This window comes from Sebastes umbrosus, chromosome 3 (assembly GCF_015220745.1).
Source record: "Sebastes umbrosus isolate fSebUmb1 chromosome 3, fSebUmb1.pri, whole genome shotgun sequence".
Classification (NCBI taxonomy): domain Eukaryota; kingdom Metazoa; phylum Chordata; class Actinopteri; order Perciformes; family Sebastidae; genus Sebastes; species Sebastes umbrosus.
Genome location: NC_051271.1, coordinates 39,606,388 through 39,632,707, shown reverse-complemented (window position 1 = coordinate 39,632,707; position 26,320 = coordinate 39,606,388). Strand labels below are relative to the sequence as shown.

At 41.1% G+C, this 26,320-nt stretch overlaps 1 protein-coding gene across 8 annotated transcripts in view; it reads left to right on the top strand.

Annotated features, from left to right (window-relative positions):
- Positions 1-26,320, top strand: part of rptor (regulatory associated protein of MTOR, complex 1) — a 263,688-nt gene that overhangs the window by 157,029 nt on the left and 80,339 nt on the right. For all 8 annotated transcript variants that reach the window (XM_037764856.1, XM_037764854.1, XM_037764852.1 and 5 more), the window contains 6 exons: positions 12,884-12,959; positions 14,963-15,064; positions 20,764-20,847; positions 21,965-22,075; positions 23,458-23,532; positions 23,678-23,743. In XM_037764856.1, the coding sequence (XP_037620784.1) occupies positions 12,884-12,959; positions 14,963-15,064; positions 20,764-20,847; positions 21,965-22,075; positions 23,458-23,532; positions 23,678-23,743 (514 nt within the window). The remainder of the gene's footprint in view (positions 1-12,883; positions 12,960-14,962; positions 15,065-20,763; positions 20,848-21,964; positions 22,076-23,457; positions 23,533-23,677; positions 23,744-26,320) is intronic.

Genomic DNA, 26,320 nt, shown 5'->3' with positions numbered 1-26,320 from the left:
TTACACAAACTGCTGATAAAATAACAGAAATTATAACATCACTAATAATTAGTAAACATGAATTATCATTAATTGTTTGTTTAAATTTATTTTATAGTTAACAATCATTTTACCTTTTACAAATGCTGGTTATTTGAAAGTGTTGCCAGGCTTTCTGCTTTGAGCAAAGGTTTGGGTCTAAGACATGTTTAGCCTAGCTTAGCACAAAGACCCAGACTTCTGGAAGCAGGGCTAATGGCTAGCTGGTTTCATCCAAAGTGCCTTCCAACTACTCCAAAGTTGCTCTATTGTATCTTCCACTGTAAACATTGTGGATTGTGGATGGAGCATGGGTCGAAATAGAAAACAAGACAGTTGTTTAACAAGGAGCTAGCTTACCCATCGGAGCTAATTACTGAGCAACAACAGCCGGGGTTGGTGACGGCACACAACACCTCTCCCTCCCCGTCCTGTTAGCCGACTGGCTTCACACTCTTTCCTCACTCTCAACAAAACCCAGGTGAGTCTTGGATGTTTTGGTGGCTAGCTGGCTCGGTAACCAATTCCAACATAACAAAACAGAGCAGTTCTGACAGGTGAAAGATGTCATTTTGTTCCTTGCGTCCGGTTGTTAGGTTAAGTGAGGCTAAACATCCTGGATCAATCTCTCTCTTGAATTAATTAACAGGGATGACATCGACATTCATCCTCTCAACAAACAAAATGGATGAGTTTTCCTGATGGAGGCACAACTGTGGTTGAAAATAGTGTGAGAATGGAACAGAGAAATGGTGCCTTCAAATGGGGGGGGAGGGGTGTTTACCGTGGTAACGGGAAGATTCCATAAGAACGCCCTCATGTGGTATTCACGACCTCCTAAGTGGAAAGCTCAGAGTTCATGAGTTGTGACATTTGTTGAGGTTGTCAGAAATGGCGGAGGCCATGGAAGTTAATATATAATAAGTTAATATATTGTAATTTTAGTTGTATATTGTAATTCTTTATAATTTTATAATAGGTCTGAGGAAAATGTTGATATTCCCAACGTCCTCATCTTTCTCCTCTGTCATTATGCCTTTGCATTTCCTGCATTATGTTACCTGCTTGCTAGCTTGTTAAATCATTAGCCTCTGTGGCTTCTAGACGCCGACATTAACGTTAATATTGCCGTTGCTTTGCAGAGGTGTAACCACTCGAAAGCCAAGCATATCCCGTACACGACTTCCCATGTTGTTAACACAAGCTCACAAGTTTAATTTGAAGGCACCAATAGACTTGTGGGCATACATGTGTATATATACGTAGATAACGCATTCGCCTCTTCAACCCATTGATGCGATACATCAGCGTGGCCGCTAGAGTGGGGAGGTCAGGTCTGGCCTGTAAACACATACAAGTGAACGGTTGAGCTGCCATTTTTCTGAATCAAAAGCACTATAACGTTGTTAAGTCGTTTTAATATTCATGGATTTATGATCTACGAGGAGTAGAAAAGAAAGTTTTGTCTCCAGTTACTTAAAATGTGGATACCAGGCTATAACCGCTGCTGACGCTCAGGAGAGTGTGTATCAACATCAGCTAATGAACTGAATTACCTACATGGTGGAAAATAATTCATTTTGCTGAGAGTTAATGTTACTGTTCCAAAATCCAAGACATGACATCAGCTTTATTGTTTGCGATATTAGATTTGTATCATAAATTTCAAGTTTTAAACACAATATTATGTCAGACATGAAGATATAGTATAATTTAACATTAGCTTTGGTCGAGGATTAGCTAGCAATAACAAACGCTACCTAGCTCTTATCTGATGAACTACGGATGCAAATGTTTTGTAAAGATGTAACTTAAACTGCAATGTTGATGATGTGAAAATTCTTTAAGAAAAATGCGTTATGAGAGTAGGACTTTTTAATACCATATCAACAGACACACCGGCCAGTGATCAATGAACCGGAAGCAGTAACATCACGTTCCTGAACCGTTTTTTAACAACGTTTTTTTTTTTTTGTGAGGGGAGTCTTAACCTTCAGTACTCCACGTAGATTATAAACGCTTGAATATAAAATCGACTCTTTGAAATGGAAACAGAAATGTGCTCCACTATTAAAGGGACTATTTGTAACTTTGTACGCGCATAAATGTAGCGGGTCGTCACACATGCGCGTTCGCGTATAGCCGCTGTACCCTCCTCCTATGCCTGCTCGCCTTCACTCAGACAGCTCAGCTCGCTTCACCTCTAGACGTGAACGCACGTTCACTCCACACTGCAGAAGAGTTAGTTTAGCTCTGAGAATATCTAGTGAATGTACAGGGGACGTTTGTGCAGAAATAACTGCTGCAGCTCCTCCAGACCAACAGAGGTTTTCCGTGTCTTGTGAAGTGACAGAGCTCTAGAGGAGATTTACGTTGTCTTCTCGTTTCCGACCGGGTGCCGGTGTCTCCTCTGCTCTCTCCGGCTGCGGGCGGAGAGAGCAGGGAGACACGCTGGAGAGCCCCGCTGCATCAGCCTGCACTTAGGCAGGAAAAGCCAACACTAGGATCAGATCTAAATCATGTTCATGGAGAGACCTTCGTCTGGTCAGCTAACATTACTGCCAAGCAGCTGAAATATAGAGTGATATTGTGGTTTTAGCTGACTTGTGTCGCCTCACTGTTTTGAGTGATGCTCGTTCAGGTATATTGAGAGCGAGCAAGCGCGAGCCCGACGCTGACTTTCGTTGATTTCACAGCCACAGGTGTCGCTGTTAAGAAGCATTTCTGAAAGTTACAAATAGTCCCTTTAACTTGTATGTGTTTACAGGCCAGTCCTGACTGCTCCACTATGGCAGCGGCGTAGGCGTATAATTCAAAGCCAGTGCGGCATCTACGTATATATTGGGGCCTTTAAATGGGGTCGTGTTTACCATGTTCATGAGAAGAGTCCCGATGAACCTCTTGTGGTATTCACGACCTAATCAGTGGAAAGTTTGTGAAAGCTCAGAGTTCACGAGTTGGGACGTGTTTACATTGTCAGAAATGGCGGAGGCCTTGGAGGTTAATCTTTTGGTGCATAAAAAGTTAGTATACTGTAATTTTAGTCATATAATGTTTTTCTTCGTAATTTTATAATAGGTCTGAGGAAAATGTTGATATTCCCAACAGCCTCATCTTTCTCCTCTGTCATTATGCCTTGCATTACCACTTGCTAGCTTACTAAATCGTTTGCCTCTGTGGCTTCACGACACTGACAGTAACGTTAATGTTGCCGTTGCTTAGCAGCGGTGTTCTCACAACTTAACCACTTGAACGCCAAGCATATTGTGTACACGACTTCCCATGTTGTAAACACGAGCTTCCGATTTTCATTTGAAGGCACCATGTACTGTATTTGTGCTTGTGGGTACATACTAGAAAGTGGTAACAAAAAGATAATTTGTATCAGAGACAAACATCAAAGTTAGGAGGCCTGGTTTGTTTCTGCACAGGTTGTTAGTATGACACTGTTGCCACCTGCTAGTGGACGGTGCTAACAGGAAGGAAGCATCATGCTCATAGGATTGATTTCACTGCACTTGAATACACAATATTATTGCCTGGAGCATCATAGTCAGACCTCGGATGTAGAGCATCATTTCCCATTTACACCAATTGATTCATGCAAAACGAGGACAAAAGTGGCCCATCAGCCATTTAGACACAAGTCAGTATATTAAGTTAAAATTGTTTCCCCATATTTCAAGCCACATTTATCACACTAAACAGAAAAATTAAATGAAATGCTTTAATTACTCTCACAACTTCTCAAAATATATGTTGATGAGGAAGTGTGAGCCAAAACATGTAGGTGTTTTATTTGCTTCTGTAGAGCATATGCATACACCTCCTTCGTGCTCAGTACAATTTCCATAATTTTGTATCTCAGTTATTTCTGTATGTTGACTATTTCTAGCGTTGCAGCATGTGTTGCTCTCTGCTTCATAGCAGAGGCAGATATCGCAGTGTCTTCATTGACAGCAGCCTCAGTCCACCTGAATGCCGCGCAGACAGACACAAGACAAGTTGCATACAGAATAAGGGCATTGCTGTTGCTTCAACCGCCCATGCATGCACAACCCGCAGCCGAACATGTCCACCTTTGACTGAAAACTACAAGATGACACCTGTTCTCTGGGGATATTAAGGACTCCGTGAGGCATGTTGGACATCTCTAACCGTGGTAGACATGGCAGATTGAGGTTAAAAGCAGTGGTACAACAAAAAATAAAACTGTACCAGTCTACACAAAATATTTTTCTTCTTTTATTATTAAACAACACAAATCTAAGAGTTTAAGATTGTTGTACCTTTTACACAGACAGCTTGAGACAGAAGTTTACTGAAGCCCTGAGAGGCAAGTGAGGAACAAAATAAGTTAGTCTTCTTAGTCTGATCTAAATTGTTTTCTCTCCTCTGTTTATGACTTAAGAAAAGGTGAAAAAAGGAGAAGTTCCTTTTAAAAAACGTCATCTGTAAAACAAAATTAATTATATGATAATAATCACTAGCCAAAATATGATAAACATGTATTGATAAGTGATAAAAACTGTATTGCTTTCCGATGCAACCCACAGGGGGCTCGAACCAGCTGAGCTGAATCCTCCGCAGCTGCTTTATGCATGGGCTTCATCAGCCTCAAAACGCCACCGTTTAGGAGGAGAAGGCTCGCAAACTTTGAAGTAGCCTACGTCTACGCTAGCACACACAGAGGGATGATGAGAGGAGACGCCATAGAGGCGTGTGTGCCCCGTAATCTCGCAGGTTGAGCGACACAGAACGCCTGAGAGCCTTACTTCATTCTATTCTATTATATTCTGAATTGTCACCTGCCGTCAATTTTGTGTTTATCTTAAAATAAATCAAAACGTTCTAGCACCAACACTGTATTTTACTGAGGAGGAGAAGAGCTGCTGCGCTCCTCTGTAACAAGCAGAGTGTACGCACGCTGTGAAGCTGACGCATTGTCTGAATAATGCGCCCTTTAATAGAGAGAGAGAGAGCATCCACAATAACATAAGTATATCATACAAATAGGAATAATAACAATAATCAATAGCAAGTAATGTAATAGAGTGATAATAGAAATAGCAGTAATAATAATAGAAATATGACTACTACTACTACTAATAAAAAAGGCTGTTAACTTTAGAGCAGGTTTTTGTTGGTCAGTGGTGCAATCTGCTGCCTCAAGATAGTAATGAGCCACAAAGCGCCTGACCACACCTCATTTTAAGAACAACACACCTATGGGTGCACAGATGGGCACAAGTACATAGTATTTGCTACTTAGACAACGCGGGCGCTGGGCGTGAAAATGTCGGTCTGAAACTAGCAAACACAGTTGCGCTGCGCTGTGTGCTGCTTTGTGCTGCTTTGTGCTGGGATGTAAGATAGGACCCAGAAAATAGATCACACTTTTGACACTTTTCTCACCGGCCTCTCAGGGCTTCCGTAGAAGTTCTTGCAGTATTTTACAATTTTCATCATCATCATCTGTATTCTTATTACTAGAATTGTATACAGACTAGGGCAGTCAATCGATTCAAATATTAAACTGCGATTAATTGCATGATCGTCCATAGTTAATTGTGATTAATTGCAAATTAATCGCACATTTTTTTATCTGTTCAAAATGTACCTTAACGGGAGATTTGTCAAGTATTTAATACTCTCATCAACATGGGAGTGGTCAAATATGCTGCTTTATGCAAATGTATGTATATATTTATTATATATTATATTATATATTGCTCAAATCATAACATGTCAAACTGCAGCCCAACAGGCAACAACAGCTGTCAGTGTGTCAGTGTGCTGACTTGACTATGACTTGCCCCAAACTGCATGTGATTATCATAAAGTGGGCATGTCTGTAAAGGGGACACTCGTGGGTACCCATAGAACCCATTTACATTCACTGATCTGGAGGTCAGAGGTCAAGGGGACCCCTTTGAAAATGGACATTTCCTCGCCAAAACTTACCGTAACTTTGAGTGTTTTTTAACCTCCCTCGCGACAAGCTAGTATGACATGGTTGGTACCAATGGATTCATTAGTTTTTATAGTTTCATACGATGTGAGTATCTTCACTCTAGCTACAGCCTAAAAATGACAAATTGCGTTAATGTGTTAAAGAAGTTAGTCACGTTAAAAAAAAATGCCATAACGCGTTATTATGGCGTTAACTGTGACGGCCATAACACAGAGGTGCTGAAAAGCCATTGACTTTACATGCTCCTCCACACTGTGTAAGAAACATGATCCCATCATCTATCTCCCTTTAGCTACACAAATACTTCTCCCACTCTCTATTGTATCTCTTCTTGGTCTTCTATAAATGCCTCCCTCCATCTCTCCCACTCATTATCTGGCTCGTGTAAAAAAAAAAAAAGAAAAAGAGAAAGCTCTCTCAGTCTCATTGCCTCGAGGAGCGACTTGTTGTGTAACACCCTGGCATCACTTGTTCTAAAGAACGCTGCTCCTTGTTCCTTGAGCAAGCAATAGTCTTTCTTTCTCGCTTGTACCCATTATTTTAGATTGTGGGTATATTGCACTGTTTACCGCCAAAGAAATTGGGAGTTGCACTTTGTTTCCCAGCAGCACATGCAGTATTAAGGAGGACAGAATAACGACAGAGAGGTGTAGGAAACAAGACTGAGAGAACAATAAAAAAATGTTAGTGCAGAGATAAAAGGCGAGTAGAAAAATAAAGGTTTGGATCAGCATGGATGGGGGGGTGGGAGGGCTGAGGACGATGGAGAGGGGGTATTAAGCAATTTGGGGGCTTGTTGATCAATGCTAGTGCTCGTACACAAACAGCAATTGTTATTCAAATGGAGCAGAATAGGGGAGAGCAGATAAACCCGAGGCTGATTACTCCCTCGTGGGCAGTTAAAGTGTGGGTGTGTGTCTACTTTGTATGTGTGTTTGTGAGTGCGCGTTGCTGCACCACTCTCTGCAGGCGATAGGAAAAAGAGCTTAGTCAGCCGGCAACTGGTTCCCTACACTCCTCTGTTGTCAGCCGTCCCTTCATCTTGCACACCATGCACACACACGCACACACACACACACACACACACACACACACACACACACACACAGAGACAGGTTTTGGTGATGAGTTACTCATTCGTATTGGCAGGCATCATCCGAGTTAATGCTGTCATCTCAAACGGTGCAGCAGCCTCCTCCCTGTCGTCGCTGATTAGACCGCTCTATCTGCTTGTTTCCTCACCATTGGATTACATAAACAGCAGCGGGGATGGATATTTGTTTGCAAAATTTCTACACAGATTCCAATCCCAGTACAGTTATGGCACCTAAAAATGCCTTTATGATACTTTCTTGTTGAAGGAAAGCACATTTAGTTTGGAGCTGGTTATTTTATGAGTGACCTTTAATTGTGTCATCTTGATTTTGTCTGTAAGGACGTTAGGACCAAAATGTTTATTTGCCTCTCAAATACTTCCATTAAAGCAGCAGGGGGTAGAAATGGAGCAAATATGATTTTAAAAAAGTTATTTTTTTAAAAGGGTCACTATATCCTGACTTCAGTGCATGAGACTGGTGATCTGAAAAATCATGTTCCTCTGTGTCCTCCAGTGTCCTCCGGTGCTCCTAATGGCATCTGCAAGATTTCACAGACCGCAGGAAAACAACCAATCAGAGCTGAGCTGGAGTCCAAACGGTCAAACTAGGCAGCGCTGATCAAATATGAATCAATATTCTGTTACTGTAATGACTATTTCTTGCGTAAAATAGACATTACAGTTACAGAATATTAAATGAATGAATGATATTGAATGAACACTCTCTCTCTGAAATAACCCGGCCAAAGTCTCCCGTCACGGGCTAGATGTTCTAAAGCCTGAAAACAGAGCCATGAGGAGGAGCAGAAGTCTAGTTTTCTCTCAGAACACTTGAATTACGATATGCTGAAAGGTTATTATGGCATTTTTGCCAAATGATGCCAAAAACATTCTGCCTACTACCACTTTAATTACAGGAAAATGTAAAGGCGTATTGCAACATTTCCTTGTTTCAGTGCTTTCTTATATGTGTGGATACTTGCAGATAACCTACTGGAAACATTCAACATGGTACAAAATAAGAAAAAGATGAAATCATTCTCCGACACCCAACTCTGCCCTCAACTGTTAAAGGTGCTATTGATAACACCACTAGATGTCTCATTCTCCCTCCTCCCATTCCATTGCATTTACTTCAACACAAGTCGTTGCCAGACACTTACCGTCAGTCTCAGCCCTTTATCCATGTTTTCCACACTAAATGATGACTCAGAGATACCACGTGATACCAACGTTGTTACTATTGGCTCAGAAGCCCTGATAGAAGTGGGAACCGAACGTCGGATATCTCCCACAGAGATAAACAAAACATTCATTTGGGACCCGCCAAAACTTTTAAATTGATTCTTTCACAATCATAATATTTTCTTTCAGGAAAAGTCATACTTTTATTTGGCACCTTTCTAATGGCTTTGTGGATGTATTTTTTTTTTAAAATGTGTCTAAATGAAAACGTTATCAATAAGACCTTTAAATCTCTTAGAATGTCATTTTCTGATCAACTTTTTATTGCATATTAAAAAACAGCCTGGTCTGCTAAAAATTACGTTAATTGGGAAATCTATTTTCTCCTGGATTATGTTTGTTATTGACGCATCAAAGATACGTTTTTAATCATAGTCCGCATAAGTCCGCGTAGCGAAGAGGTCGGGGTGGATGGATGGGTCAAACAATCATGGGACTTTCAACCAGGAGACCGCTGTTCGTGTCCTGTGTGAAACCAAAACTTACATATGTAACTTGACTTCCATCAGGTATGTAACATACTTTAACTTACGTACCTAACTTAAGTTATGAAACAATCTATACTAAATCCAACCTAAATCTAACCGAGTAGTTTCCTTTCAATTCACAACATTAACCCCGTGTTTGAAATGTTGACCGTAATCCGGGAAAAATATGTTTCCATCAAAACGTAATTGATAATGCAGTTCCCTTGTATGGGAACGTTATTTTTAGGAGACAGGGTTGTAAAAAAACATACAACACATAACAAAAACAGAACAAACAGATACTGAGCAAAACCAAAGGAACAAAGTATACGGAGTCCCTAAAGGGAAGAAAGGAGCTTATCAAATCAAATCCAGATGAGTAAGAACGCATTATTCCGACTTTACACAGGCATTTTACCAAAGAATCAGCAGCCATACGAGTTAATAGCACATTCAGTGGCACCACTACTTCATCACGTAGAAAGCTCCAAGTAGATGACATTCTGAAAAAAAAACTAAAGTCAAGTGTGATGGAGAGAGAATGAGGTTTCCATTGAGTGGAAATCATTTGCTTAGCAGCAGTCAATCCAGATAAGACAATATGATGTGGGCACCGTCACGGACAATAGCTGAGACATTTTATTCTGACACTGTGTAACTTTTGCTTATCAGCCTTGATTGGAAAAGTATAACCACCATAGCCTTGCATATTTTGTTCACACACAATAAACCTACCGAAGGGTTACTGGTTCCAGTCTGTAAATGACTTTACCTCTCAATTAATAACTACCATTTGGACTCAAGTAAACTGGTATGTTAGTCATTTTGAAGCAATGTTGTAAACAAGCAGTTACCGTAGCAGATGCTCAGCAAATAAGTTAAATGGAACAAAACTAATTCACAAAATGCTACACTGACATGTGTATCTTTTTAGTGGTTTATAGTTTAATGTAATGGAAATACAACATACATACAAATACAAGCAGAGGTATTTTCTTCAAATCTGTTGGAAAATCTGTGGTTCAACCAGTAAGTAATATCTCTAAAGTCAGACCTTTATATGGCAGCAAAAACCTTGGACAAATGTTAACACCTGTTTTTAATAATGCAGTAATGTCTGTATTGCACTGTTGACAGTTTTTAGCTGGAAGGCCTGCTGACTTTCTATTTTCTCCCATTTAGCCTGAACTTGTACCAGCTGACATGAATGCTGAAATAAATTGCCTGTTTGTTGACTTTTAGAACAATTTAAAAGTGGTTCAAATATTCAGCCGTGACATTGAAAATCTTTTCGATAGCACTAAGCTATGCTTTCTGTAGTCCAACACAACAAACTCTGACAACACCGGCACGCCTCTCTCCAACTTTCACTCACGTTTCCACCATTGTCTTACGGCAACAAGTCACATGACACAATACCAAACAGACCAGGTCAAGTGAAAGGTAGAGAAAAACATTGTATTTCTCTGTAGGGTCCTTTCCAGCATGTTGTCAGACACTTCTTATAACAATCTGAGCCTCTCAGTGGCAAGAACAACCACTTTTAGTGGAGGACGTACATGGATGGTGCGGAATTGCCCGATATTATTACATTACAGCCTGTTTAGCGGCTGCCATCTGCAGTGCTCTCCCTCAATACCGGACCAATTTCAGAAATAGTTGTCCCCATTAGTCACTTGGGCAGTTTTATAAGCCTGCCCAAACGAGCCGCACCAGAGTTTGATTAAAACAAAACAGTCCGCTTTAATCAAACTCTGGTGCGGCTCGTTTGGGCCGTTGTGAAAGCAGTAATCATACTCTGGTGCAGACCAAAACAACTGGTCTGAGACTGCTTGCGAGAGGTGGCCTCAAACCATTTACAAGCGAACACTAGTGCTCTTCATCGCAGTGAGAACGTAATCCCACCCAATGGCAGGAAGTGAACCAAACCGCAGGGGATTGCGGGCTGAGTGGGAAAGGATTGACCTGGACTTCTGCAGAAGTCTAATGTTTGCTCGACATCTGAGCTGAATACAGAACATGCTAAATAAAGTCCACAAAAATAGGGACGTTTATGTCATTGCAGGTAAACCAGAGAAGTCTGTGATTCCCACAGAAGTGGCAGCTCTCGAGACAAAAATGATAAAGTCGCTCCTTCGTACACGCCCCTCTGAATTATTTTTTTTTTTAATTTGGTCCACTTAAAATTGTGCCCTGTGAAAACGAACCACACTAAACAGAAAGTGAACCAAAAGTATCAATTTCACTCTGCTTCGGTCTAGCCAAACAGACTTTGGCTTGTGAAAACGCCCTTAGACACAAAAACATGGGAAAAGAGGGTCCAGGTTGAAAAATACCAAAGTGACCCTTTAACACTGTGCAGGTGACTGAAAGTGCCACTCTATTATATTGCTCCCAACTTCTGGGGAAAGCTGTTTAAGCAGCAGAGAGATTGTCAGACAGAGTGAGCTCCGCGTCAGTCACTCAGCATCACATTACATCGCAGTGCATCTACTCTGGGAACGTGACTCAACCCTTAACTCATGCTAACTGAGAGGGAAAAGCCCCATCAAGGCCCTGAGCTCAATTTGTTGCAAGAAAAAAGGAGCGGGAAAGAGAGACAGACAGAAAGACTAGAGAAGCTGCGATAAGGTATGGAAGGAGTTTCATAACCCCATGAATTAGATATGATGACCACGAGAGAATGCTGGTGTTTAGAAAGAGATTAAAGGCTCCATGCTGCCCTCTCCAGGACCTTGGGCTGGGAATTTAAAACGTGAGCTGAGGAGAATGAGAGTGCGGAAGGGAAAGCAGTGAACGAGGGTCTTAGTGCTGAAACGCCTTTGTAATGAGATTCTTTTTGAATTGCAACAAATGTGTGCTGTTTTCGGGCTACTCCTTATTACATAATTCCAGGGGTGGAGCAGTCATTTGAGAAGTGTGGGTGTTCTAGAGGTAGGACGTGAGCACCGCAACTCCCCCGCCTGCAGCCCCCGTTCCAGTCTGTGTTACATGCCAAATCAAAATGAATGCCATGCATTTCTACATTTACTGCTAAATAATGACAGCTACAGTGGTGGAATGTAACTAGTGTTATACTGTACTTAAGTATAACTTTCAGGTATTTGTACCTTACTTAAGCATTTCCATTTCATGCAGCTTTATACTTCTACTCTCCTTCATCTCAGAGGCCAATATTGGACTTTCTATACCACCACATTTGTCTGACAGCTTTAGTTACTTTGCAGATTACAGTTTGTCATCAATTTTCTCCTCATTAAATTAAATAAGCTAGGGCTGTTGAAGTTAACGCCATAATAATGCGTTAACGCAAATTTGTTTTAACATCACTAATTTCTTAAATGCATTAATGCAATCGATATTTCTGAGGTTGTAGTGAGCTCAGTTTTAAAGCCGGAGTGAAGATACTGGTATCATATGAAACTAGAAAACCTGATGCATCCATCGATACAAACCATGTCATACTAGCTTGTCTTAGAGGAGGTTAAATAACGCTCCAAACTTACGCAAAATCTTGGCGAGTAAAAACTGTGTTACTATTAGTCTGGATTATGTGTTTAACTTCTTTGTGTTTATAGCTTATAGTTTGCTCTTTGTTTGTAAAATATGCCGCTCTGCTGACAGTAGACTTGTCCATGTTTGTGATTGGTCAGATGCTCCAAACTCCACCCCTTTTACGTGTTCGCGCTCTTAGCCAGATAGAGAAACCCTGAGTTGACTTGCCGAGTTGATAACCACCGTCGTAGGACACTTAGCGGGACTGCATTTGTTAGATATGGATATGGAGAAGATACCATGATTATGATGAACTCACTTCATAGTAAAGGCCTCTGGTGGGTTGGGAAAGTGGCTGTGATTGGCTGAATGATCGTTCAATCAATCTAACTTGACCAATAGCCTTTCCTGTATAGAAAACTCATTCTCTGAAACACTGTTTTTTACAGATTTTAGTTTTGTTTCATCTCAGGAAAAAGTGCGGGGGTGTGAAATCATGTTTCTGTGAAAGCGCGGGTGTCGCAACACCCACGGGTATGACGCCCACGCCTAATTCTACTGTGGTGTGTGTTTGTCACCTCCCTACAGGCAAGCGTGGGACCTGGCCGTGGACATCTGCCTCTCTCAGCTGCCTACCATCATTGAGGAGGGCACTGCCTTCAGAGTAAGTGTGTGTGAGAGAAAAACAAACCTTTTTTCAGCTTCAGCTTGAAAGGTGGAAAGATGCTCCATTTGTATCGGTCAGTAGTTACTGGTTATCTAGCGTTGATGGATGGCTCTCATCTCGGATCTGTCCACCACTCAACGCCTGTAAATATCAACAGTTCTTGTTTGCACTGCAAGTTCTCCACCACCAGCGTCTCTATTCATCTAAACACACACACACACACACACACACACACACACACACACACACACACACACTCAGTCGTTCCCAGTGGACAACATTGTGAAACGTCAGGTCTAATAATTCAAGCGCGAGTGTCAAATAAAAAATAGTTGCTGAAACCACTGGCCCCTGCACTTTGAGCCAGTTTCTATTGATATTTACTGACATGACAGGGGACTGTGATGGAGATGCTGAGTGTAATGGAAACACGCTGCAAGCGGCTGATTGAACAGATGATGACTGAAGATATCTAGGTCAACACTTGGCATTTTTGTGTGAGAGTGTGAGCAGACACTCACCAGACCAGAGAGCAGCAACATGTGCTTTGTAATCAGAAAACTCTGACAACAGAGAAAGTGGGACCGGAGCGGCTTTGCCCGATGTTAGCACTTTTATCTGGGCCTTTCTTCTCCTCCACCTGGCCTCTCGGAGGTGGGCGTCTTCTCCATCGCTCCCCCAGGGGCAGTTTTCCATCCTTCGATCCCCCTCCCCTCTCTCCTGCACTGGGGCCGAAAACACTTACCGGCTCCGTAATTGAGCCTCTGAGGACTACTAAAGGATATCTTCCCTCTCTGTCTCGCTCCCTCTTTCCGGAGCCTTTAATCCTTCTCTGATGTGCTTCAACTGTTTACCTCATTTTCTTGGTCTCTGTCACAGTTGAATTTAGAGATGCAGTAAAAATATAGTGCATATTAGATTTTACAAATTCAGTTTTATGTTCTACTCTTGATAATTATTGAGTAGTGGCAATACTGCACCCCATACTACCCCCTCACCATGAACATTTGTATTTGTTTTTGTGTGCAGTATGAATAGTTAAAAAAACTAGGGCTGTCAAAGTTAATACAATAATTACATGTTAGTGCAAATTTGTTTTAACGTTACAAATTTCTTTAACGCTTTAACGCAACTTGCGATTTTGCGGTTCTAGCAGGATCAGTTTTAAAGCTAGAGTGAAGATACCGGCAACATAGTAAACTATAAAACCTGATGAATCCATCGGTACCAACCATGTCATACTAGCTTGTCTCGAAGGAGGCTAAATAACGCTCCAAAGTTACGCAAAATTTTACCGTATGTATCGTATTTTATCGCACCCTACTATACTGTATCATATTGTATAGCATTGTATCACATAGCATCGTATCGCATAGCACCGTACCGCACCGTACCGCACCGTACCGTATTGTACCGTATCGTACCATATCGTACCTATCGTACCGCCAGATTCTTGCCAATACACAGCCCTAGTTCCTGCCCTAAAATACAACATTATAGCCACTATTTCAGATGTTCTAAAAACAGGAGCTCAATCTCTAACCTCGGCCTTTAACCACCACACACCACTGTTTTGGTGTATCAGTGAGTATGTGAGTGTGTAGCTTTGATTATGCATAAATTAATTTAGCAATCCAGCCGCGAAGCGTTGATGTTTTCCCTCTCCACATCCATCAACAGTCTACACAACGCTGTTATAATTCCTGTTGCAATATTAACACTCGGCGTGATCAAAAACTCTGCGGCCAGCAGCCAATCAATCAGGCAAACTGCCATGGCAGCGAGGAGAGAGAGAGACAGAGGGAGGTGATCATGATAGATCAGGATTTATGTGGTTACTGCAGTGCAGTGTCACTTCTGAGCTCATTGTGTCAGGGCTCTTCTGAAATGATAAGCTAGTCACTGCAGACTGGCTCATTACCTCGTGAGAGAGAGGGAATGAGTAAGCACAATGAATTCTTTCAAATGGTGATAAACGTATGTGTGTTTTGTGTCCACAGCACAGTCCTTTCTTTGCAGAGCAGCTGACAGCGTTCCAGGTGTGGTTGACGATGGGAGTGGAAAACAGAAACCCTCCTGAGCAGCTCCCAATCGTACTGCAGGTACACACTCACACACACACACACACACACTTCCAGTCTCTTTCTCTCTTTTGATTTCAGTGTTTCAGTTTCAGTTTGGTTCATTAGCATGACATTAATACAAAGCATACAAAGAGAACTAGTGGACGAAGTCAAAAATCAAGTGTGATTTTAATAGAGTGATTCCTTAAGAAATAATTCTGAACAGTGGACATTAAAGGGGACATATTATGCTCATTTTCAGGTTCATGCATGTATTTTGGATTTCTACTAGAACATGTTTACATGCTTTAATGTTCAAAAAACACATTATTTTTCTCATACTGTCTGTCTTAATATACCTGTATTCACCCTCTGTCTGAAACACTCCGTTTTAGCGCATTTTAACGAAATGGCAACGGAATTGCGTTGCTAGGCAACAGCTTGGGTCCATGTTTACATTCTGTCAGCTGATGTCATTCACATACACTGCAATAGGAAATAAACTGGAACACATTTAGAATGTTTACATTTAAAACTGTGAAATTGTCTAAATATTGTAGATTTGTGACATCACAAATGGACAGAAATCCTAACGGCTTGTTTTAAATGCTCAGTTTCTGAATACGGGCTGTGTGTATTTATCTGTGGATTGAGTGTTTTGATACTTTCAAGTAGTTATATATTACTTAAACCTATTCAGAGAAAAACACTCAGAAATTTACGAGAAAAAAAATCTGAATATTCTTCGAGGTTACAAAGTCGTAAATTTGCAAGAAAAATCTCACAAATTGAATAGAAAAGAAATACAAATATATTTTATGTCAAGGAAACACTTCGCTTCACTTTTCAAGGTTGGATTAACCTCACACACCACAGATGCCACCGCTTGCCGTGTGTTATGCCTGCAGTGTATGAACTAATCAAATTATACTTTGCAATTGGATTTAGCAATATGGAAATACTACTGGCATCTGGACTTTGAAGAGACATTGCCGTGAATCAGGCCTATTCAGAAGAAAACAACATACTGATACTGAGTTTTTTTCTCGTAAATGTACTACTTATTTACTACTTTAATCGGTTGTTTTCTCTCAATATAAACCCCCCCCCCCCCCCCCCCCCCCCCCCCTCCCCCCTCAGTCGGCTCCGTAATTCTTATATATTTTACCTACAATGACCCTAGTTTGACACGCCCTCAAGCAAAGCTAGTTAGAGTAGAGCTGGAGTGGAGTCCAAAGAGTTTGGTTGGGTTGACCAATCATAACAGTGGGCCAACTGACCAATCAGAGCAGCCTCTAGCTTTCCTAGAGGGTGGGGCCAGGAGCTCAAACAGAGACAGAAGGTGAAAGAGGTGCTGCACCACAGCAGGTATGAGGTAATTTTTGAACATTAAAGCATGCACACATGTTTTAGTGGAAACCCAAAATACAAGTACGCACCTGAAAATGAGCATGATAAGTCCCCTTTAAGTTTCTCTGGACAGCAGTATTCACACTCCAATATTCTCTCTTTATTCTGTTCATGTACAGATTTGAAACGAAGCGCTCTGTCGGTAGCCTTACCTCGCTCACGTCGCCAATCAATCATTTATGTAGCTGAGACCTATGCTTGAATGCTGAAATGTTCTTTAACAGATAGTTGAATCCACCGATGCTGCAGATTCCATGTTTGCAAAGGGCTTCATTCTCCATTATGCACGAGCAAACCGCTGCAAGAGCATTTTGATTAAACACACACATCACCTGCCACGAGTCCACCGTTAGCTTAGAATATTACCATTACAGCAATACTTTTTATGCTGTTACCTCTCGCCACTCCCTTTATTTATCTTCATCCCCCTCCTCCTTTATACCAGACACCTCCAGGCCGCCACTTTAGGTCTGCCAGCAGAAAAGTGAGATATGCGCTGCAAATTCCTTGATGTAATTTGAGCTCAGCATTTGCAGGCCAGTTTTCTTCATTACAACCCTGCAACAAAGCCTGTGACAAGGCCAGTGGCTGCCGTGTTCCCTGTAGTGGTGTTACATTTGTTGGGGATGCTTTAATTGGGGTGAAGTCTTGCTAAAACCTCGCTGTGTGCGTCAGCTGTTGAGTTACAGCAGTTGGATGTTAGTTTCTTCTCTCCTCCTCCTCCTCCTCCCACCACCACCTCCATCCCGTGGGGTTGTACAGTCGTGGTGTTGTATTATATCACAGCGTAGTGGTGGTGTCCGTGTTGGATGGTAATTTCCTGCTGACTCAGCACACTGCGAACCGCAGCCCGTCCATACAGCAGTTCTGTCGGGAGCCGTTAAAAGCCAAGGAAAAGGCAGACTGATTGGGGAGCGCTGGATGGCGTGTGAAGGGATGCGTGTGTGCAAGCGTGTGTGCGAGTGTGTGTGTTTGTGTGTGTGTGTGTGTTTGTGTGTGTGTGTGTGTGTGTGTGTGTGTGTGTGTGTGTGTGTGTGTGTGTGTGTGTGTGCTGTTGATGTGGTCTTAAAAAGAGAGGAAGTAAAAGCAGCAATAGCCTTTAAGATTACGCAACATTATGCAGCTTTACGCCGCGAGGGCAGAGTAATCTCAAGGCTCCTTCACGCTCTCTGATGTAACGGATGGACACATAAACAGGTTTAATACCCTTTTAAGCACACAGTTGCATAAGAATGAAGTTAAAAGATGAGCGTATTCTTGGAGGATTTATTGCCAAAATATATAATCTGGCTCCATTTGAAAGATGCAATGAGCAACAAGAAACGGGCAACGGAGAGCACTCCATCAATAATGCTTTTTAATGTAATGAGCAAAGGGAGAACAACAGAGCTCAGGGATGAGAGATACGGTGCGGCGTTGTCTTGACAACAGCCATTTCATCCTAGAAGGATTAACAGAATTTGCAAAGGGATTACAAGGTCTCACAAATGTTCATGTTACGGCAACGGCAGCACACTCACACACATTTGGCATTAGGCCTCAGTGACGAGATTAAGGTATGCATGTGCATCATATAATAACAACACGCCGCGTGTCTCACAGCACGATGATGCAAAGTGCTTACTCATCGCACTAAAGGAGATTGCAGTCAAGGTGTTACGCAAATAAGGAATAGAGACAAATATGCACACACACACATTCTCACACATTTTAATATAGCAGCATTGCTCAGGGATTTTTATCCTTGCTTTGATCAAATGTACATTTATGTTGATGCGTTTTAATCATGTGCATAAAATATGCTTATGTGTCTGTGACTGGGTGGAAAATATTCACTGTCTCGGGCAAATTTACGGAAGCCCTGAGAGGCAAGTCAGAAAAAAAATTATGTTGATCCATTTTCTAAGTCTGATCTAAATAGTTTTCTCTCCTGTGTTTATAACTTATGAACAGGTGGAAAAAGGTTTTGCCAGCATCATTTATCTAAGTAAATTTTTTTCACCTATGACAAAAGTATTGGCAGGTGTTTTTTTTAGTAACACTTTATAATAACCACCATTTATAAATGGTAAATTGATGGTTAATTAAAATGTAGTTAATAGTTATTTTACTGTTAACAAACCATGAAAAGATAATTAATAATCTTTACCTATTAGTAGTAATGCTATAATTTGTTATTTTAACAGTTAATTGTTGCACACATAACATTTTATATACTATATATATAAGTAGTTGTTAATGAATACCAAATGATTCATAAACCTTTAAGAAATTGTCTGTAAAGCATCTATAAACATTACATAGACGGATATTTGTAACATTTTGTTAATAATTAGTAGCTGGTTTGTAAACCGTTGAAAACAATATTTTGATGACTAGTTGCAACTGATGATTGTAATACCTTGTTAAATGGTTAATAAATACTTTGTAAAACGTCACTAAACATTATTTACATAGATAGTTAATACTTTGTCAGTGATTAATAATTGGTTTCTGGTCCATCTATTTACGTTGTATTTATAGATGTTTTACAAACATTATCTTAAATGTTTACAAATCATTTGGTAATTATTAAGAAAAACTTGATATAACATAAAATGTTATTATGTGTACAACAATAAATAGTTTACTAATGTAATCAGAATGTCATTGTTATTGTCTCTTATCAGCTATGATACAATATAGAATTTATAAACTAAGTATTTAGTATTTCACAAACTAATGATAAAATAACATAAATTATGACATTGCTAATTATTAGTAAACATTAATTATCATTGCAGTTAACAGTAAAATTAATAAAGTTAATAAACTATGAACTATCAATGTACCACTCATAAATGACGATTATTATTATTATTAAGTGTTTCTGTTTTTTTGACAGAACATTTTTCAGGTCAGTTTTAATTGACATAACTTGCTGACACATAATATATGTAGCTTGTGTTTAGTGCATGGAGAAATAAAAACTCACCTGGAAGAAAACATGGTTTGTTTTCTATTTAGTCTGGTTTAGTTTCACAGTGAACAAATTAAAGCAGACCAAATAAAAAAAATCAATTTGCTGAGGGGCGTGTACGAAGGAGAAGGGCTGAAGTTTGTCCACTTTGATTGGGCACTGACCTACTGTGCGCATGAATCCCTTCTCCTCCAGATTATCTCGGATTACTTTATAAACGTCACTATTTTTGTGGACTTTATTTAGCATATTCTGTATGTTCTCTTCGGCCCAGATGTCAAGTAAACATAGGACTTCTGCAGAATTCCAAGTCAGTCAGTCCTCTCCCACTCACATTAACCTGCCTTTTACCTCACCTGTGCAGTTGGGTGGATTCTGTTCTCACTGCAATCAAACTGCTCTAGGATTTGCTTGGAAAAGGTCTGAGACCACCTCTCCAGATCAGACTTCAAATATGGATCACCAGAATTTTTTTCTCTCACTTGCGCTGAGGGGCTTCCGTACAATCAGTTTGAAAAGATGCAACAAAAAGAAAAAGAGATTTTTTTCAAGCTTGGATCAGAAGAGGTTTAGATTGTATCCTTGCTTGTTGCCTTTCTTATTCTCACAGAGCACACACCTACGTCACGCACCTACACACAAATGTCCGTGTTCCCACGCTCTTCCTTGGAGCTGGAGGTAACCCTGGGCCGGTCTTCCCCCGACTTCCTTCTGTTAGTGTGGTCACGCTCACCAGGATAAAGTCACGGAGTGCGCTAATAATACATAATGTGTTGGTGGAAGTGTATGAGTGTGTGTGGACCTGGGTTCCTCCATATGCTTGTTCCCACACACACTGTGGGACAGTCACATGGGTGTGGACCGGGGTCCAGTCCTCACACACACACTGTGTGCTGCACTGAGCTTAATGCTGCATAAATTACACACACATATACATTTTTAGCATGTACCATATGCCTCCTTAAAATAATTCTTGGCCAAAACTGCTACATCATGATCCCATTTGGCCATACAGGTACACACACATACACACACACACACACACACACACACACACACACACACACACACACACACACACACACACAGGTATTGTCCTAAACCTGTATCAAGTGAAATTGCAGCCAAGAGGACGCACCCAATCGCCCACATATGCATGCTTGTGCACACGCACTGAGTAAACAAGCACGACCTGATGCCAGAGTGTTAGCGGTAGTGGTGCGAGAGCCACCTGTTTCACTCCACCTCCTCACCCTCTCTGCCGTTTCTCCCGCTGTCCTTCCTCCCTCCTCCTCTTCCTCCTTTAATCCCAGGCTTCCTCTTGGTTTGGAGGCAGCACTGTTGACCTCTGACCTCTGCTCTCCTCCAGGTCCTCCTCAGTCAGGTGCACAGGCTACGAGCTCTAGACCTGCTCGGACGGTTCCTGGATCTGGGTCCCTGGGCCGTCAGTCTGGTACGTTAAGATAGTGTGCCTGTTTGAAATGCTTTAAAATAATGGTCATTTTAAAAGGATTCAGCGATCCTTTGGTACCAACCATATCATACTTGCATGTTGTGAAGGAGGCTAAAAAACGCTCCAAAGTTGCACAAACTTTTGTCAAAAAGAAAACTGACATGACCATTTTCATAGGGGTTCTTTGACCTCTGACCTCCAGATATGTGAATGAAAATGGGTTCAATATAGGTACTACCCACGAGTCTCCGCCTTACAGACACGCCCACTTCATGATAATCACATGCAGATTTGCATGCAGTATAATCTCCTATTCTAAAATGGTGTATTTGAATATTTCTGCATACCGGGGTCTCTAAACAGCCTTGGAATTACATCAATTGGGTATGACTGTAAAGCTGAGACTCTTGTGGAAGTCCAATTGTATTTATGTGTAATGATGTTAGTCCCCATAGTAGACATTTTTCATAGTGACTTTTTTTGCTCAGATTTTCTACATACTGTATGGTGGTGTGTCTTTATGTTATGACACTTTTCCTAAAACTAGATTTTTAAAAACTGGCAATATCTCGCCTTGTTTACTGCATCGCAATATATTGAATCATAGCCCCTGTATCATGATACCTATTGTATCGCCCAATTCTTCAGCCCTACTACTATGTTGAACAGAAAATCAGTTGCTTGTTAAACAGACTGCAAAGTCCTGTCTTAAAATGAGAAAAAAAAAAAAAAGAACCGGGCAAGCCAGAATAATACTGCTAATTCACTTATTTGCATTTCTTGAAATATACACAGTAATACTGTTCTTACAACATTGTATAACTTATTAAATTTGACATAAGCCGTCACTCTCAGTCCAAGTTGGTAGCATACTGAATGCTCCAAAAGGCTCATCTTACTGTAACAAAGGACAGACATTTGAACTCAAGTCAAAATTGCGATCCTCCTCCCAGCTCCTGCTCCGTTAGATCACATCCCTGTGTACACGTTTACATTTCAGACCACAGGTGTGTCTTGGTGGTCAAACAGACAAACACATTCAGCGGCAAGGCCTGGATCATAACTGCAATATCAATACTGTTCTATAAACACCAGTACTCTGTGTGTGTGTTTCCAGGCCCTTTCTGTGGGGATCTTCCCCTACGTATTAAAGCTGCTCCAGAGCTCAGCCAGAGAGCTGCGTCCCCTGCTGGTTTTCATCTGGGCTAAAATCCTCGCTGTGGACAGTGTAAGTTATGTAAAACACTCACAAACATTAAAATCATGCCGCCTCATCATTTCTAAACCCGTATTGCCGTTAGGTTTTTGTTTATCAGGTTTTTTACGTCACAGGTTTATTGTCTGCTACACGTAATGACCAGCGCCAGGAATGAAAGAAAAATAATATTTAAGAAAAAAGGTGTTTCAGTGTCATTTGGTGTGAATGCGTGCACAATGATGTTATGGGCAGAAATATATATATATATATTTGCACTGGTGACTTTGCAATGACTGAAAGAGCAGGTACGCTCAAGCACATAGTAGATTTATTTTATGTCACTGCATGCTTTTAATAAAGCAATATAATTGGGGTCAGACAGTTTGGCAAATTAACAATTCGATGTTGATTCTTGGTTGGTCTGTTTGATTCAGAAATCAAATCTGAAATTGGTAAAGCTGCTACAATTTGTCAATGTTTTTGTTTTTCTGCGGAGTGAAATATTACTTCATTTTTGCAAAAGACTGTCAGTAATATGTTTCAAATGACAATGTTAACCTTAAAGAGATAGTTCAGGTGTTTTTAAGTGGGGTTGTATGAGGTTTTACTACAGTGGATAACGGTCCGCACGCCCCCAGTTTGGAGAAACAGACAGGAGTACCAGCATGAGAGCAAAACAATGTGCTGCTGTGGACACCTAAAACAAATTGATATCAGTGACTTTTTTTGCTCAGATGTTCTACATACTGTGTTATGGTGTGTCTTTATGTTATGACAGAATATTTTCACCGCTTTACCTTGCCGTCAGACGGTCCTAACCCCTTTAAAACACCAAAGTCACACAATAACACAAACAAACTAACCAATGGAGGCAGCGGCAGACCAGCGACCCCTGCCAGGTCAAATGACTGTTTTTGTCAAAGGAGTCAGGTGGCTCTGAAGAGAGCATAGGTAACAGCTTCAGTTCCTCGTCAGAAAGATCTGTCTAACTGCAAGGTAAAGCGGTGAAAATATTCAAAATATAGCGTACATTGATTTTTTTAGCCGGTTAAAACCCATTTTGCTGCCCCCCCCCCCCCGTCCACAGCAGTACATTGCTTTGCTCCCATGACAGTACACTGACACTGACTGCGGATAAGTCCCTCATACAACCAAACTTCAAAACACCCAAACTATCTCTTTAAGGTAGGTATTTTCCCAAATGCCTATTTTAGGAAATTTTCAATAAAAACACTCAACAGCGTTCCATCAGTATGAATTCATAGTTTGGAGGCGCCGCCATGGGAGAAAAGAACAAATAGTCCCTATGGCATGCTGTATGAGTGGAAAATGACCTTAAGCAACATCTGCGATGAAGTGAAACCTCCTCTGTGTCTCTCTCTGTCTCTCTATCTCTCTGTCTGTCTCTGCAGTCATGTCAAGCTGACCTGGTGAAAGACAACGGACACAAGTACTTCCTGTCGGTGTTGGCCGACAGTTACATGCCAGTGAGTTTAACATAAAGGGATATATCTCTCCTTTTACGACACATTACTTTATTGAAAGGAGTTGAACAGAAAAGCTTCAGTCAGTAGTGTGAAAGTAGATCTGCTCATATAAGATAAGATCTTACGGTTCCTATCTTTGTTTCAGGCAGAGCATCGAACCATGGCTGTCTTCATATTGGCTGTTATCGTCAACAGCTACAACACAGGACAGGTACGAGTGTCAGTCTGCGTTTGCCTGCTAGAAGCCCAAAGGGAGAACGTACCGAGTCATTCATTTACTTCCCTCACCAGAACCTCGGCGGGTTCTGTCGGGGCCGGCCGTCACTTAGAGAGATTACTTCATCGTCCACTGTGTATTTCCGGGAGATATTGGTTATGTGACAGTTTTGTCACCAACAGTCACCTCTATAATCTCCGTCCCCGTCCCAGCCACCTCCACGGTGACACTTTATCACCGCAAGTGTCACTTCGGCCTGTTCCTGGCCCCAAGTGTTCAATCCCAGAAGCCTTTTGTGCCTGATGCTGATCAAACATCCAAGGGTGCGACGTTGGGATGATGTAGCTTGTCATTTCATGGAGTACACACACACTCTTCCACAAAGACATATTCCACCATCACTCCCCTGTGCTTCCTCTCTCCTGCAGTTATTTTTCTGTCTAGTTCTGAATGCTACTTGACATATTTTCTCTTCATTACATTACAGTACTTCTCTCTCTCTCAACATTCTATATATGTGACAAATCAGAAAAGCTATATGTGCTCTCAAGCTCACAAACAGCCATTCTTCATCCATACCACTGTTCCTAAATGCTCCTACCTCTCTCACAGGCCTGTAAATAATAGATGCTCCCCAACATTACGGAGAGACTCTCTGCCTGCTCCACATCTCCATTATTTATCCCTCTTACTTTCAACAACAGCGTTCATTACTGCGGTAACGCCGTTGCGAACATGTCGCCGAGCACCGGCGTCTTAGTATTCCAGCTCTTGGGGTTTAGCTGGGAGGCTCGATCAGAGCTCAAGGAGCGATGCACTAGTGATCTGAGGCACATGAAGAAAGTTGGGGGCGGGAGGGAATGTCACATCGTGTCACTGCTGCTGATGAAAGATTTTTGTCACAACGCCTCAATCTGTAAGATGAGGGTATGAAGGATATGAGGGTATGTTCATGTGGGTGTGAGGTGTTGAGTTAAAGGCTTTAATGGTCGCCAGGAACATCAACCGTTGTCACACAAAAATGACGTTTACCATAACAACTTCTTAGTAACCACGAATGCCTTTATTCACATCAACTGCAGAAGAAACCACGCCGACGGGTCTTTATTCCTAATTTTCAGTTTTTAAATATATTTTGTATTTATTTTAAGGCTGTCAATGGATTCAAATATTGAATCGCATGATTGTCCATAGTTAATCGCAATTAATCACAAATACATTGCTAATTTTTGATCTGTTCAAAATGTACCTTAACCCTATGAGACCCACAATAGACCCGTTTTGTGTCTTTTTTAGGGGGTTCTTTAGGGAGAGACAGCAGGTCAAAAGTAGATGTCACACAGAAGTGGTGTACATCATCTGAAAGCTGAAACCTGAAGATTAAATTGAGATGCTGTGCAGCACAGTGTGTCAAGTTGTTCTAGTCATTAATAAGAAAATAAACAGAAATTATTGAATTGTTAATTAAAATAAATTGTAAAAGTGTATAAGGGTTTGGAACAATGTGATAAAAGTATATGATGGTCATCCCCATGCTCTATTATGTCTCATAAGTTGTTGCAGCAATTTTTGGGTTGATACCATTTGTTACACAGATTTGGTGCTAAATTTAACCATTTTCTTACCACTGGAGAATTGGTAAAAATGATCAATAATCCATCCAAAATACCACATTAAGACGCCAAGTCCTTGAGGAACACCATAGAAAAAGCCATGCTGTGATTCAGGATCAAAAACTTTTGACATTTGGAGATTTCTGCAAGAATTATTTTTTTTGGCGATTGGATGGGGAGCACTTATTGTCAATGTAGCTAGGAAAGCCATCCATCCTCTGAATGCTCTAGGTCTCTAGTCGGATCCATCCATCCTCTGAATGCTCTAGGTCTCTAGTCGGATCCATCCATCCTCTGAATGCTCTAGGTCTCTAGTCGGATCTATCCATCCTCTGAATGCTCTAGGTCTCTAGTCGGATCCATCCATCCTCTGAATGCTCTAGGTCTCTAGTCTGATCCATCCATCCTCTGAATGCTCTAGGTCTCTAGTCTGATCCATCCATCCTCTGAATGCTCTAAGTCTCTAGTTTGATCCATCCATCCTCTGAATGCTCTAGGTCTCTAGTTTGATCCATCCATCCTCTGAATGCTCTAGGTCTCTAGTTTGTGGCTGTAAAGTTTCATGAGGCTGTGATTATCCTAGAGGTCACCACAGGTCATTTATACAGTGAGGTCAAGTTTCACAAAATGGTCTCACCACAATGAAATGGCTCCTATGGGGACTAACATCATCACACATGAATACAGTTGGGCTCATTGGATCTACAAGAGTCTCAGCTTTACAGAGATACCCAATGTATGTAATTCCAAGACTGTTTAGGGACCCCAGGATGCAGAAATATTCAAATACATTATTTTAGAATAGGCGAAAATAACACATTTGTACTGCATTCAAAAAGCTGCATGTGATTATCATAAAGTGGGCATGTCTGTAAAGGGGAGACTCGTGGGTACCCATAGAACCCATTTACATATCTGGGTGTCAGAGGTCAAGGGACCCCTTTTGAAAATGGCCATG